This window comes from Anolis sagrei, chromosome Y, assembly GCF_037176765.1.
Source record: "Anolis sagrei isolate rAnoSag1 chromosome Y, rAnoSag1.mat, whole genome shotgun sequence".
In the NCBI taxonomy this organism is placed as follows: domain Eukaryota; kingdom Metazoa; phylum Chordata; class Lepidosauria; order Squamata; family Dactyloidae; genus Anolis; species Anolis sagrei.
The window spans coordinates 35220247-35237073 of record NC_090035.1 but is presented as its reverse complement, the minus strand read 5'-3'; the positions used below and the strand labels follow the sequence as shown (position 1 = coordinate 35237073).

At 46.0% G+C, this 16827-nt stretch overlaps 1 protein-coding gene across 1 annotated transcript in view; it reads right to left on the bottom strand.

Annotated features, from left to right (window-relative positions):
* LOC137095159 (zinc finger protein Rlf-like) overlaps positions 1-15185 on the bottom strand; it is an 80720-nt gene extending 65535 nt beyond the window's left edge. Inside the window, exon 1 of the mRNA XM_067461489.1 lies at positions 14965-15185. Within this exon, the coding sequence (XP_067317590.1) occupies positions 14965-15126 (162 nt within the window). The 5' untranslated portion in view covers positions 15127-15185. The remainder of the gene's footprint in view (positions 1-14964) is intronic.
* Positions 15186-16827: the final 1642 nt, after the last annotated feature.

The window sequence follows — 16827 nt, the reverse complement described above, 5'->3', positions numbered from 1 at the left end:
TAATGTTCGTTTCTGGGAAGGACAATGTATGTCCTTCACTAAAAAAATTGATTTTGTCATTTGGGAGTTATAGTTGCTGGGATTTATAGTTGATTCATAATCAAAGAACATTCTGAACCACACCAACAATGGAATTGAACCAAACTGGGCACACAGTTCTCCCATGACCAACAGAAAATACTCGAAGGGTTTGGTGGGCAGTGTCCTTTGGTTTTAAGAGTTGTAGTTCACCTACATCCAAAGATCACTGTGGGCCAAACAATGTTGGATCTGGACTTGGCACGAATATTCCATATGCCCAAATGTGAACACTGGTGGAGTATGGGGAAAATAGGATCTTGATATTTGGGAGTTGCAGTTGCTGGGATTTGTAGTTCACTTACAATCACAGAGCATTCCGAACCCCATCAACGATAGGGGTTCAGAACGGGCCAAACCGTTTCAGAGCGGCGCCCATCGCTCGTTCTATGCTGGAATGGAGCAGGAGGCGCCTCGTGGCCGCGGGGCGGAGAGAGTGCAGCAGAAGATCCCTGATGGCGAAGAGAGTGTGCGTTATTGGCGGCGGAGGCGGCACCAGGTGGGCGTGGCCAGGCAACGCTGGTTTCCCTGGTGGCTTCCCGGGAGGCTTCCCCCTCCGACATGGGAGGGAAGGAAGGAAGGAAGGAGAGGGAGGGAGGGAAGGAGGGAGGGGAAGGGGGAAGGGAGGGAAGGAAGGAAGGGGAAGAGGAGAGAAAGGGGGAAGGGGAAGGAAGGAAGGAGGAGCCTGGCCTAGTGCAACCCCGGCCGAAGCTGCTCTGGGGGAAGAGAGAGAAACACCACTGACGCAAGCGGCGAGGGGCTTTGCACGAGGCCTGGCCACGCCGCGCAAGCCGCATCTGGCCACGGTGAAGGAGGGAGCTGGGTGCCACTCGCTGTGCCAGTTCTATTTGTATGGCCATGCGTGTGCATGCGCTTGGTTCTCAGTGCTGTAATGGCTGCTCTTCCCTTGTGTGGATTTTGGGGTTTCTGCTGTTTCTTTGGGGGGGAGGGTTGAGTGGAGGACATATATTGGACTGTTAGGTGTCTTGTGTCCAAATTTGGTGTAAATTCCCCCAGTGGTTTTTGAGTTCTGATGGCAGCACATACAAACATTACATTTTTATTTATATAGATTTGAATTACATGTATAGTAAACATGGGTTGCTTACCTGTAAACGTGTTTCTTCGAGTATACTGTCTGTGAAATTCGCACATATGGGTTTATCCCCGCGCATGCGCAGCAAATTCGGACATTTTAAGCTCATTAAAGAATTTCAGCTAAGATCCGCCCATCCTCCCAGTCATATAAAAGGCTCCATGGGCGGAGCTACCTTAGTTCCTCGCCGCCGGCAGCAGCGAATCACTAGGCATGACTTTAGAGGGGAGGACGGGCAGGTTCGTGCGAATTTCACAGACAGTATACTCGAAGAAACACGTTTACAGGTAAGCAACCCATGTTTCTTCTTTGTACTGTCTGTGAAATGTGCACATATGGGTGACTTAACAAGCTATGTACCTGGAGGTGGGTCATGCCACGCAGGTGAAGAGGACGGCTCTGCCAAATGATGCATCTTTCTTGGCGAGGATGTCCAGCTTGTAGTGGGCAGCGAACGTAGATGGCATCAACCATGTTGCTGCTTTGCAAATGTCTTCAACAGAAACTCCCCTTAAAATGGCTTGAGAAGCAGAAACTGCCCTTGTAGAGTGGGCCTTAATTCCTGGAGGGGGAGGTTTACCTGCCAACTGATAGGCTAACTGGATTGTAGATACTATCTATGAAGCAAGCCGTTGGGAAGTCACTGGGAGGCCCAGAACGTCCTTTCTATATTTGAGAAACAATTTAGGAGATTTTCTGTGAGGGGCCGTTCTATGTAAGTAGAAGGAGAGGGCCCTTTTAACATCTAGGGAATGAAGGGCAACTTCGAGGGGGGATGAGGGTTTTGGGAAGAAGGCTGGTAGAACAATATCTTGGCACATATGGAAATGGGACACGACCTTAGGAAGGAAGGTGACGTCTGTGAGTAGGACAACTTTGTCCTCATGGAAGCGGATGAAAGGGGGGTCAGAACGAAGAGCCGTTAACTCACTGGCACGTCGTGCCGAGGTAACTGCAACGAGGAAGGCAGTTTTCCATGAAAGATGAGAGATGTTGATAGTTGGCATGGGTTCAAAGAGGAGTTTCGAAAGTTGGGAGAGGACGAGCTCTAGGCTCCAGGCCGGGAGAGGCAGGGCTACAGGTGGATGGATATTTTTATATCCTTTGAGAAAAAGCCGAATTAGAGGGTCTTGGGATAGTTGACCTGATTTTCTTTTGTACCAGGAGAGTGCCGCAAGGTAGCATTTGATAGAGGAAAGGGTATAGCCCTTATTGGATAGATGAACTAAGAAATCCAACACAAGGGACACAGGGGCTGAAGTAGGTTGATGTCCCAAAGGTTGTAGGAATTTTTGGAACATGTTCCATTTGTACGTATAGGATTTTTTGGTAGACGACTTTTAGGCTGCCTGAATTATGAGTCGGACTGACTCGGAGAGGTGGGACATGGTGTGATCATCCATGCCGTCAATTGAAGGCAGGAGAGGTCTGGATGGTGGATCAGACCGTCTTGGAGTGAGAGGAGATCGGATTCTGGTGGAAGGCGAAGGAAGGTCCCCTGTGACGCCTGAAGGAGAGGGGTCAACCACGGCTGGCGTGGCCACCACGGGGCGATGAGAATGCAGTTCGAGTTGTCTGAAATGAGTTTCGCTACAACCCTGGTGAGGAGGGCAAGGGGGGGAAGGCGTACAGAAGGCCCCGCGACCACTGAAAAAGGAAGGCGTCTCCTAAGCAGCCTGGGAATGCGCAAGGGCGGAGGCTTGCGCAGTAGAGAGTGCAGTGGGTGTTTGTTGGGGATGCGAAGATGTCTATCTGTGGAGTGCCCCACTGCAGTGTTAGTGAGTGGAAGTGTTTGGGGTTCAGACGCCATTCGTGATTGTTGGATGGCGTCCTGCTCAGAAAATCTGCTAGGGTGTTCTCCTCTCCGGGGAGATGAATTGTTATGAGATATGTGTTGTGGAGGATACACCATTCCCAAATTTGGGTGGCGATGGAGAGGAGAGTTTTGGAGTGAGTTCCTCCTTGTTTGTTTATGTAATATTTGACAGTTGTGTTGTCTGTTAGTATTTGTAATGTTTGATTGGAGACTAGGTTCGAGAATGCTCGAAGAGCTTTCTCGACTGCTAGTTCTAGGGCATTGATGTGGTTTTGTTGTTCCTGAGGGGACCAGCATCCGCTGATCATGACACCCTGAAGGTGAGCACCCCATCCCAGGGAGGAGGCGTCTGTTGTCAGGGAGAGTGATGGGTGAGGGCTTATGAAAGGTAGCCCCGAACATACATTGGACTCCTTTGTCCACCATGACAGGGATTGGAGTATTGTAGGGGGGGTGGAGGGTCATGGATTGTTTGTCGTGAGTGGGGTCGAACACTGAGAGGAACCATGACTGAAGGGGATGAAGGCGGAGGCGCGCAAATGGGGTGACATTGGTGGTGGAAGACATATGGCCAAGGAGGGACTGGATAGACCAGGCAGAGCAGCGGCCCTGTAACTGGAGGTTGATGATGGAGTCTCTGAGTTTGAGGAATCGATCTTCTGGAAGGTAAGCCCTTTGTGTGATGGTGTCTATGATGGCTCCAATAAACTGTATGTTTTGGGTTGGTTCCAGGTGCGACTTGTCGTGGTTGACCAGCAGGCCGAGATTCTGTAAAAGAGACAAAGTATAATGGATGTCAGAAGACACCTGATTACGGGATTTTGTGGCCAGTAACCAGTCATCTAAATATGGAAAAACGGTAATATCACGTTGGCGGAGGTGGGAGGCAACTACCGCCATACATTTTGTAAACACCCTAGAAGCGGCCGAAAGGGAGCGAATTAAAGGAAAAGGAGTGGTTGTCTATGGTGAAGGTGAGGTATCTACGATGAGATTCCCTAATTGAGATATGGAAGTAGGCGTCCCGGAGGTCAATGATGGCCAGCCAGGCGCCTTTCCCAATGAAGGGAAGGATGTTAGGTAAAGTGACCATACGGAATTTATGTGGTTTGATAAAGTAGTTGACATCACAGAGGTCGAGAATGGGGCGGAGGCCACCATCTCGCTTGTCCACAAGGAAGTACTTGGAAAAAAAGCATGAATGTAGGTGATGAGGAGGGGTGGGGGATATAGCTCCTTTGAATAGGAGAGACTGGGCCTCATCCCATAGGGTGGATGATTGGGTCAGGACAACCCTCTCTGGTGGAGGGAGGGTGTCAAACCCTATGGCGTAGCCTCTGTCTATGATATCGAGGACCCAGGTGTCGGTAGTTATGGCCTGCCATTGTGGTAAGAAAAAATGAAGCCTGTCAAAATAAAAAATGGTGAGGGTCAGGTAATGGTTGGTATGTGGGGGACGGGGTAGCGCTAAAAGCACCGTTTCTTGTTGTCAGGTGGTTTGGAGCCCTGGTACTGACCGTTAAAGAGAGGAGGTCTCTCGGATCCTGTAGTGGGGAATTGAGGGCGTTGTTTGCCTCTGTATGAAGAGGGATTGTAGTGGCCCCGATGTTGAGGATAGTGGTAGTATGTTCCCCATCTCTGGCGGTTGTAAGGTTGGTATGGTTGGTTGCCATATTTATTGACAGTCTGGTTTATTTTGTGAGAATGTTCTAGTTGAGAATCGGTCTCCGGATTAAAGAGGCCGGTCTCATCCATAGGTAGGTCTTCAATTAATGAGCGTTGTGAGGTTGAGAGAGTAGAGGATCTGAGCCAGGCATGGTGTCTCAGAGTGACCGCTCCTGCTATGAGTTTGCCTGAAGAGTCAGCAGTATTTTTAGCCAGCTATTTCTGGACAGTGGATAAAAGAAGTGCCTCTTGTCTAAATGCTTTTGCCATTGCTTGGTCAGCTTGTGGCAGTAAGTCAAGGTAAGGGCCAAGTTTATTCCAGAGGAAAGTTTGGTAAACGCTCAAGTAAACGCCATAATGCGCGATACGAGCAAAGAGGCATGCAGAGGAATAGAATTTCTTTGCCATAGCATCAAGTTTCCTCCCTTCTTTGTCAGAAGGGGCTGATTGGTTTCTTTGGACTGGCTTTGGTTGAGCATTAGTGACAATAGAGTTTGCTTTGGGCAGCTTTGAAAGCCAAGGTGCAGAGGAAAGGTCAATGCGATATAAGTTTTCTGCCCTTCTGGGGGTGGCTGGAACCAGATGTGGGGCTATGCCTGTAGTCTTTAGTAGCTTCAAGAGATAGGGAATGGTAAGAAGGGAGGTAGATGTTTGAGGCTGTTGTTGTTCAGCTGATGTGAAATATGGATCTTGAACCACATCAGTGGATTCAGAGGGTATAATGTTAAGAGCCCTTGATAGCCTGATCAAAAGGGCTGAGAAGTTTTTAAAATCTTCTGGTGTTATCTCTGGGTCGGGGGGGGGGGGGGGACGGAAGGTGGAGAGTCAGTGGATGAGTCCAGATCAATAGTTTTGTCCTCAGGGAGGGGGTCTTCCAAGGCGGGGGCCGAAGGAGGGATGGCTGTGTGTGGAGGAGAGGAAGCAGTAGGAGGAGGGGCTGCTATGGAGGCTGAAGGGGGCGGGCGAGAGGATGAAGGAGCATGGGGAGGAGGAGGACGAAAGGTTTCTCCTGGAGGGTAAAATCCCAGGTAGAAGGGAAAGGGGTAGGGATAGTCACAAGGGTAAGGAAACCGTGGGTCAGGATAGCGACCTGGATGCCTCGAGGAGGAGTGCGAGGGGCTCCTGGATCTGGATCAGGACCGGGAGGAGGAAGGAGATCGCCTCCGGCGCCGTGAGCGCCTGCCACGTGGTGGAGTAGGAGGCTCAGAGTTGTTTACTGGTACCGGGGAGTGAGGGGGGAGTTGAGGAGGAGGAAGTTGTGCTGGAGGGAGGGAGGGAGGCGAATCAAGGAGGGCAGTTGCAGCCTCGTGGTCGGTACCGAGCTGGGAGGAAAGAAGTTCAAAGGGGAGGAGTTGAGGGGGATTTTCAATCTCCAGGAAAAGAGAGGGTTGATCTCGCCCCGTTTGGAGCAGCTGGAGCGGCTGAGCCGAGGGCTCTAATGTGGGAGGGCTCAAGGGCTGATTGCCAGTGAGTTGCCGTCCCAGAGTTTTATCCTATTTGTCCTTAGATTTTTGTTTTGGGCGCTGAGAAGGCTGTTTTGAAGATTTTGATTTCTTTTGCAGCGGTTCTGCAGCTGGGAGAGAAACTGCGGCATGAGTATTTTCCTCCTGGGTGGGAGGTGTTTGGGCAGGCTGGGCCTCCTGTTGAGGAAGGAGGGACTGATCCCCGGGCTGGGGAGGACGGGGATCATCTGGTGCTAAAGCCTGCTCATAAAGGCGAGCTTTTAGGCGTGAATCTCTGCTTTTTTGGGCTCTGGTGGTAAAGGCCCTGCAGATCTCGCACGTTTGTCGGTTGTGTGATTAACCCAAGCATAGGAGGCATTTAGAGTGTTTATCTGCCTCAGGGAGATTGGCTCCGCAAGCGGAGCATTTTTAAAAAAAGGAAGAAGAAGAAGCCATAGCCTTATCTGGATTCCGAGTCAGGGATTGGAGAATGGAGAGTAGTCTAGGAAGTCCGAGGTCAATAAAACAGAGTCAATAAATTGAGAGAGAGCGATGTCCGTGTCTTTGCTGCTGGCGTGGAAAGAGGAACTAAGGTAGCTCCGCCCATGGAGGAGGATGGGCAGATCTTAGCTGAAATTCTTTAATGAGTTTAAAATGTCTGAATTTGCTACACATGCGCGGGAATAAACCCATATGTGCGCATTTCTTTTAGGCGTGAATCTCTGCTTTTTTGGGCTCTGGTGGTAAAGGCCCTGCAGATCTCGCACGTTTGTCGGTTGTGTGATTCGCCCAAGCATAGGAGGCATTTAGAGTGTTTATCTGCCTCAGGGAGATTGGCTCCGCAAGCGGAGCATTTTTTAAAAAAGGAAGAAGAAGAAGCCATAGCCTTATCTGGATTCCGAGTCAGGGATTGGAGAATGGAGAGTAGTCTAGGAAGTCCGAGGTCAATAAAACAGTCAATAAATTGAGAGAGAGCGATGTCCGTGTCTTTGCTGCTGGCGTGGAAAGAGGAACTAAGGTAGCTCCGCCCATGGAGCCTTTTATATGACTGGGAGGATGGGCGGATCTTAGCTGAAATTCTTTAATGAGCTTAAAATGTCTGAATTTGCTGCGCATGCGCGGGAATAAACCCATATGTGCGCATTTCACGGACAGTACAAAGAAGAAACAAAGTAACAAAAGCTTGCATTGGTGCTTTCCCAAAAGGTGAACAGTGCTTCACCTGGGGGAAATGAAGCAGTTGATGCAGTAGGGAAATGCAGCATGGAACATATACAGGAATATCACACTAATCTAAATGAATTCAAGTCTCCACTACCAGATGTATTACATCCAAAACATTTAAAGAGATAACAGAATGATTGCAGAACTTTTGGTAATCATCTGTTATAATTAAAGCTAATTTTCTGCGACCTGCACACCAGGAATCTGAGCAATGGGTTCAAATTTCAGGAAAGGAGATTCCATCTGAACATCAAGAAGAACTTCCTGATTGCAACAGCTGTTGAACAGTGGAACTCTGCCTCAGAGTGTGGTGGAAACTTCTCCTTTGGAGGCTTTTAAACAGAGGCTGGATAGACATGACAGGGGTGCTTTGATTGTGCTTTCCCTGCATGGCAGGGGGTTGTATTAGATGGCCCATGTGGTCTCTTCCAACTGTATTATTCTTGAATTCTATGATCTTTGAAGGCAAAATGTCACCATCTTCGGAAAAAAGGGTGCAAACCATTACCACCCAGTCAGCCTATCACCAATACCAGAATATACTTTTGAGCCGATCATAAAGCAGTCAACATGGGTTTCTCAAAAACAACCATGCCAGACTAAGTTTCTATCTCCCTCTCTTGTTTGATAGAGTTATAAGCTTGATAGATAAAGCTTCTGGAGAGAAGTGACCAGTGCAATGCCACAGAGTAGTAGCTTTGGTCCAGTTTTTTATCAATGACCTAAAGAATTAGATCAAAAATGTGCAGTGAGCATAACTGAATTGATGTTTCACAATTTTGCTATCACTGGTAACCTATCCCAGAAGCCTCTTATCTGACTTCAGTGCATTAAGCCCATAGTTAATGCCACATCTCCAGATCACTTTCATGTTACAATCTCTGTCACAAACAAGTGCATTTATCTAAAAATATTCAGTACACTAGATACCTTGAGTCCCATTTAAGAGAGGAAGGTGGAATATATATAGTAATTGTAACCATCTACACAGATTTCATATCAAAGTCAATATACTGTTGACATTTTCAGCACAATACACAAATATGGATAACCATTTCAGTAAAAGAAAAAAATACTACCCCCTTTTTAAACAAAACCACCCGAACAAAATGGTTATGTTTGAAGAGTCCCACATTACAAAAAAAAATGGCTTTGACGTTGTCAACATACATTTTTGTAATGAAATGGTAACATACTGTCATTCTTAAATTGTAAGACAAATTAGTATGTATCTTGCAATCAATGGTGTATTGGAATCAAAGAAATATGTTAATATTACAAGGACGCTTGCAAACACAAAATCTAATATAAACATGGTAATCATGACAGAATACATCTACACCAGAGCTTTCCAAATATTCCATGTTAGTGACACACGTTTTAGATTTTAATTATTTTATGACACAGTAATTCAGTTTGGCTAGCAAACCACAGGTTAATCAACACTTTATAAAAGATACACACATACATAATTTGGAATAACTAAATGTATAGGCACATAGCATGAAAATATTTCATTTTTTATTTTAAAAAATATGGTATATGATTTATTATTTCACAAAGATTCAGAAGTTTCTCATTTAACACATCACAATATAAATAGTGCCTACAATTAAAACATTTGTCAATGTAGCAATGCAATTGTATCTTGTTAAATGTTTTTATTATGAAATTTTAAAAAATTAAAAAACTTATTAAAATTAATAAAACAAAGATCTCAACTATCATCTAAAAAAATGCAATAGTTGTAGACCAGGACTTCTTAAACTTTTTTAAGTTTTGCTTTCACTTTTGGTCTGAGAAATGTTTTCATGACCCAGAGAATATCGATAAATAAAACAGATATAAAAACCAAGCATTTAATGATAACAAATCTGAATTGGAAAGGCTTGCTAACAGGCTGATTTTCCATTTCATGAAGTACACCTGAAGCAACTTCTGCAAAATTCATTGTAAACATACCGCTAAGGCCCAGGTTATTTGAAGGACCATCGCTATCTCTAAGAACAGAACCCCCGATGGCGCAGTGGGTTAAAGCCCTGTGCCAGCAGGACTGAAGACCGACAGGTCGCAGGTTCGAATCCGGAGAGAGGTGGATGAGCTCCCTCTATCAGCTCCAGCTCCTCATGCGGGGACATGAGAGAAGCCTCCCACAAGGATGATAAAACATCAAAATTATCTGGGTGTCCCCTGGGCAACGTCCTTGCAGATGGCCAATTCTCTCACAACAGGACGCTCCTGACACGACAAAAAAAAAAATCTCTAAGAACCTGTTAGAAACCTACCATCATCTGGTGAGGGCCTTCTCTTTGTCTGACCACCCCCTCAAACATGTTTGGTGGGACAAGGGAGAAGCCCTTTTTGGTGGCTGCTCCTAGACTTTGGAACTTCCTTCCAAGAGAGACCAGGATTGTTTGCCTTTTGCAAGCAGATGAAAACATTTATTTGCCATCAGATATGAGGTACTCTACTGGGTATGGTGTGAGTGGAATGTTGAATTAGATCAGGGGTCCTCAAACTTTTAAAGCAGAAAACAGGTGGTTCAGTGCCTCAAACTGTTGAGGAAGGGGAAAACTATAGTTTGAAAAACACACAAACAAATATGCACACTGCACGTATTTTAGGGATAGTGCAAAAAAAATTGAAAGAACAATACAATATTTTAAACAAAAAATAATTATAACCAAAACAAACCTGCCAGTATTTCAATGGGAAGTGTAGGCCTGCTTTTGGCTGATGAGACAGTCGAGTTAATTAGGATTGTTGTTGTTGTTGTTGTGTGCCTTCAAGTCGTTTCAAACTTAGGGTGACCCTCAGTCTAAAGTTTAAGGTGGGGGCCGAGTACATGATCTTGGAGGACCACATCCAGCCCACGGGGCTTAGTTTGGGAACCCCTATGTTAGATGTTTCACTTTTAATGAGATGTTACTTGCAATTCATTTATTTTAACATTATTTTAACTTTGTAGCCATGGCACAAGTATTTCATTGTTTTTAAATGTTTGTTTTTACCTTGTTTTAAATCATAGTGGTTTGCATCATGTTAATGTTAGCCACTTCGACTCCCTATGGGGAGATAGGTGGGATATAAATAAATACAGGCAGTCCCCGAGTGATGAATATCACTTTGTTTACTACACAAACAGGGGTGTGAAAGATGTCACCCCTAAAAGCTCCATCACCAACCTCGTTTCCACGATAAGTCAAATTTTTCAAAATCCAATTATCACAGAGACAGGAAGTGAGGCAAAATCTTCTGAATAGTGGTACCGATAGTAAAACAAACATTATGGGGTGTTAAACCTTCCCATCCTATCCACTTGGCTGAAATTACACTTCGAATCTCACCGCGCTAAAACAGTGGATGTTGCTTTTAATTAGACATGCTGCATTATCACAGGATGTCTACATCCTACACCACTGGAGAAATTATACTGTTTAGCAGGTACTGCACCACATGACATCCGCCAGGAAGTAGCAGCCAATAATGAAAGGACCAAGGCTGTGACATCTCCGGCCCATCCCCTTTTCGGATATCAGTCACCACGCCAATGCCTTAAAGCAAGAAATAGTTTTCTAAGATCTACAGAGATACTTGCAGGAACACCTCAGAAAACAAGAGTCCAAGAGTGGCAGGCTAAAACCCAGAACCTCAAGCCATAGCTGATACCAAATGATAGACTCCCTCCTGGGTGCACAGAAGACTGGGCGACTTGGACGGTGCTTGGACGGTGCTGAACAGACTGTGCTCTGGCACCACAAGATGCAGAGCCAATCTTAAGAAACAGAGCCACAAAGTGGAAGCCATCAAATGTGAGTGTGGAGAAGAGCAAACAACAGACTACCTATTACAAAGCAGTTAGAGCCCTGCCGCATGCACAATGGAGGACCTTCTTATAGCAACACCAGAGGCACTCCAAGTGGACAGCTACTGGTCAAAGAGCATTTAGTATCATGCCAAGTTTTTAAAAGTCTGTATTTTTAAAATACATTACAACTGTACCTTTGTTTCGCTTCTGGTGCTATAAATAAACAACATATTAATGGCAAAAATTCAATGCCATATTTGTTGTTGTTCATTCGTTCAGTCGTCTCCGACTCTTCGTGACCTCATGGACCAGCCATATACATATACATATACATATACCATATACATATAGAAAAAAATTGTAATGACTAAATAACATATCACTATAAATTAAAATCATTGAAACTATTGAACATAAGACATAAACAACATTTAATCATTAAAACAAAGCATTAAAAACATCCTAGTATAAATATTAAAATTACATGATCCAAAAATCATACACTGTAGCCATTCCGATTGTAACTGCACATATTTCCTAATTATTCTTTGCACTGAATTATTTTACTGGCCAAATGTTCGATATCACAACCATGTCTTTGTTTTCTTTCTAAAAGTCGGGGAGGGGGGGGGGGGGCGCTGATCTAATCTCTCTGGTGAGAGGGCCAAGGAGCCACCACTTAGGCCTTGTCAGTCGTCCCTATCAACTGAACTTGTGACAGAGGTGGGACCGAGAGCAGGGCCTCCCCAGAAGATCTTAACCTGTTTGTTCTTTTCTCTGTCATCCTGTATCATCTGCTAGATGTTAATAATTTAAAAAAAAAAGACTATGACAGATGAGATGGGTCCTTAAGAATGCTCTGAGCTTTCTTAAGGCTGTGAGACTTATAAAGTTCTTCCAAAGAGATGAAAGACAGCTAATGATTCTCTGTGCAGCAGCAGTGACCCTTTGGAGCACCTTCCTGTCACTGTACAGTTACCAAACCAATAAGAACAACAAAGCAACAAAACAGTCTGCATAGCACAATGGCATAAAGCCTTGTGCTGGCTGGACTGCTGACCTACAGGTCAGCAGTTCAAATCCAGGGAGAGCGGGTTGAGCTTCCTCTGTCAGCTCCGGCTCCCCATGCGGGGACATGAGAGAAAATGTGGTAAAATGTGAAAACATCCCTAGGCAATTTCCTTGCAGCCAATTTTCTCACACCAGAGTGACCTGGAGTTTCTCAAGTCCCAACATATCTCCCTCCCACCTCAGAGTTTACAATCATCAGGGGAGGCCTGCTCTTGATCCTGCCACCCTCGCAAGCATGATTGGTGGGGACGAGAGACAGGACTTTCTTGGTGGTGGCCACTCCGTCTATGGAATGCACTCCCCATTGAAATCAGGCCGACCTCTCTCCTCTCCTTTAGAAAAATGCTTAAATCTTGACTTTGGGGCCAAGCATTCGAGCAGCAAGTGCAATGACTTATGAGAACTGTCAATGAATAGACCCTGGATCGGAACTCTGGATTACAATTTGGATTGGGGGACTTAGGCTTGGTTCAGTTTGAATACTTTAATAGTAAAAATTTTAATGTATTTTTATAATCTTGTGGGTTTACTTGATGTTAACTGTCTGTACTGTGAATGTTGGAGCCCCCGGTGGTGCAATGGGTTAAACCCCTGTGCCGGCAGGACTGAAGACCGACAGGTCGCAGGTTTGAATCCAGGGAGAGGTGGATGAGCTCCCTCTATCAGCTCCAGCTCTTCATGCGGGGACATGAGAGAAGCCTCCCAAAAGAATGATAAAAACATCAAAATCATCCAGGCATCCCCTGGGCAACGTTCTTGCAGACGGCCAATTCTCCCACACCAGAAGAGACTTGCAAGCCGCTCCTGACATGACAAAAAAAAACCCTGTGAATGTTTATTTATTGGCATTTAGTTATTGCCAGTTGTAAGCCACCCTGAGTCCCCCCTCGGAGGTTGAGACGGATGGGATATAAATGTTGCAAAAAACAAAAAAAAAACATCTTTCTGGATGGCCAATTCTCTCACACCAGAAGCGACTTGCAGTTCCTTAAGTCCCAACATCCTTGTAGACAGCCAATTCTCTCACACCAGAAGCGGCTTGCAGTTCTTCAAGTCCCAACATCCTTGCAGACACCCAATTCTCTCATACGAGAAGCAACTTGCAGATTCCCAAGTCCCAACATCCTTGCAGACTGCCAATTCTCACACCAGAAGCGACCTGCAGTTTCTCAAGTCCCAATATCCTTACAGTCAGCCAATTCATCTTTGCAACAGCACCAAGACTGGCGCAGCTGGCTGGGAGTCAGCTGCATCAGATCACTACTGACTGAAAGGTCATGAGTTCAAAGCCAGCCCGCGTTGGAGTGAGCTTCCGACCATTGTAGCTCGCTGTCAACCTTTGCAGCCTGAAAGACAGTTGCATCTGCCAATTTAGGTACCGCTTATGCAGGGAGGCTAATTTAACTAATTTACGACGCCATAAAAATCTCCAGCAAGCATGCAAAGATTGAGGAAATACGCCATCTGTGTCACAAATACATGTGAAGCGACAGCTCCCCTGGTGGCCAGAATACCCTCATGAAGCTGGAATGTTAATGGCTTCTGTGTGTCTGTCTATAGATGTTGTATGCCTATGGCATTGAATCTTTGCCATGTATATTATTTATTTATTTATTTATATTCCGCCCTTCTCACCCTGGGGACTCAGGGCGGAGCACAGCATATATACAGCAAACATTCAATGCCGGGACACAAATTCTTATATACATACATAAACATTAAAAACATTTATCAAAATATTGAAACACACTATTTTAAACCGTCCTAGTTCATCCATGCAGTTCATCCATGCAGTTCAAATCTAATTGACCTGGTAACCTTTCCTATAGCTGCTTTTTTTGCCCTGTCCCGAAAGCTTGGTCCCACAGCCAAGTTTTTACCATCCTTCTAAAGGACAGGAGAGAGGGGGCCCACCTGATCTCACCAGGAAGGGAGTTCCATAGTCGGGGAGCAATCACCAAAAAGGCCCTGTGTCATCCCCATCAATCATGCCTGTGACAATGGCGGGACGGAAAGTAGGGCTTCCCCGGAGGATCTTAATCTCCGCGATGGTTCATAGGGAGAGATGTGTTCGGACAGGTAATTTGGTAATTTTAATCCGCCCTGAGTCCCCTGCAGGGTGAGAAGGGCGAAATATAAATACTGTAAATCAATACTGTAAATAATAAATTCCCTCACACCAGAAGAAACTTGCAGTTTCTCAAGTACCAACTTCCTCGCAAACAGTAATTCTCTCACACCATAAGCGTCTTAGTTTCTCAAGTCGCTCCTGACACACACAAACTCCCCCCAAAACAAAGCACCACAAAGTCCAAACAGAAGGGTGTAAAACTCTATATCAGCCACTAGGTGGCGTTCAGAAAACTTCAAAGTGTCGCCACAGTTAAGGAAGCAGCGTTGCAGACAAAATGATGCTTCACAAAAGAACTACACAAAATAATCAAGGAGACAAGGGGCTTTTTCACAAAGCCTTCCCAACGGACGAAGGCATCGAGGAAGACACCAACTAGAGGCAGGGCATGGATTGGTGGCCCAACAACACAAACTTCGGTGGGGACAGAGGCGTATTGGCGCGGGAACAACCCTTCGGCCCCGCCTCCTCAGCGAAAGGCCGTTGCTTGGCGCCGAGGAGGTGGGGTCGAGGGGCCGTCCCCATCCGAATTAAGGCGCCTGCTAGGCCTCGCCGAAACGCGCCACATGGAGCTAGCCGCCCGCCCGGAAGCGCCTCCGCCGCGGCCCAGCTTCCCCTCCCTCCTTTCCTCACCTGGCAGAACTCCCGACAGTAAGCCTCCGAGGAGGAGGAGGAGGCCCCGTTCGCTCGCCGCTCTCCCAGCTCGGCCTGCAGTTGCCCCAGCCGGGAACGGAGGCCCGCGGCCAAGCGCTGCGTCTCCGGCCGCAGGGCCGCGTCAGCCTCGGCGTCCGCCATCTGCACCCGGCCCCAGCGCGCGTAGGCAACAGTCACGTGACGCTCCCGCTCGCAGCCGCTGACCACTTCGGCCGGGGACGGCCTCACGTGATCGCAGGCCCCGCCCCTTTTTCCTTCCTACGCAGGTTCTATTGGTCGCGCGGTTCGGTTGGCTTGCCGTGACGCCAATACATCGCGTCCCGAGTGGCTTGTTTGCCTTCTTTCCCTGAGGTGGTGGCCAATGGAGCGCCTTTTCCGTGTGATGCAAGGCTCTTGCGCTGGGGTGCTGCGGCAAAAGTGTCTAATACGAGTATGGACCAACCTGGGCCCTCCAGGTGTTTTGGACTTCAACTCCCACCATTCCTCACAGCCTCAGGCCCTTTCTTTTCCCTCACAGCCCCATAACTCAGGCCTGGGCCAACTTGGGCCCTCCAGGTGTTTTGGACTTCGGCTCCCACCATTCCTCACAGCCTCAGGCCCTTTCCTTTATAATCATAATCATAATAATCATAATAAAACTTTATTTATACCCTGCTACCATCTCCCCAAGGGACTCGATGCGGCTTACATGAGGCCGAGCCCACAATACATCAATAATAAAAACAATAACAACAAGCAATACTGGAGGGGACATGGTTTTTTTAAAAAAGGGATTTTTCAGAGATTTTCCCAATGCCCACATGTCATGATTTACTGCCATATTTGCCTATTTCTGCAGTAGGCCTATGTTCACAGAAAATGCTGATTGTTTGAGAAATCAGTGCTCCAAAGAAGTTACTATTCAAGGATAATAATATATCCGGACAAAACCAGCTAGCTGTAGTTAGAACCCCCAAGTTTCCCAGTCACTCTGAAGCCATGTTTGCAACAGACTAACAGATAAGATACAGTCATGGTCAGAGAACAATGGACCATAGTTATGTTATAGTTGTGCCATTGTTAGGATCCCACGTGTGCTATAATATCAATCAAAATCATAAACAACAAATGAACAACTGCATAGCCAACTTAGAGCAATGAAATAATTTGTCTTTGGGAACCAATGAAAATGTATATTCCATGTACTATAAATGCTCTGCAGCCCCATTGGGGGTTGCGACAAACCCTTTGATTGCATCCCTGTATGCTTGTTTGTCGTTATTGCTATGGCCACGCAATAATAAATAGTTTTTTGCAGTTCAAAAAATTCAACTTTCATGGTGTCCATCCTTACCCTATTGGAAAGAGGGCTTCTGCCTTTTTGGGAAATATTCTGATTTTGTTGCCCCTACAATACAAAACAATAAAAATAAACTCATAACAGAAAATAAGCAATAAACATTAACAGTAACGCAATGAAGTTTCCTTCCCCCCACACCCGCATAACTCAGGCCTGGGCCAACTCGGGCCCTCCAGGTGTTTTGGACTTCAACTCCCACCATTCCTCACAGCCTCAGGCCCTTTCCTTTTCCTCCTCAACCTCAGTTGGTCCATGCCTGGTCTTTATTTATTTATTTCCAGTTTTTATACCAATTTGATGCCATTAAAGATAACAAAGCAATATAACAACAATTAAAACAATAAATAGCACATTAATTAAAACAATAAAAACAGTATTAACCGCTGTATCACCATTCCAGTCGAATTCCCTATCCAAAGTGCTATTTATTTATTTGTGACATTTATATGCTGCCCTTCTCACCTCAAAGGGGACTCAGAGCAGCTTACAAGTAAAAAGTAAAT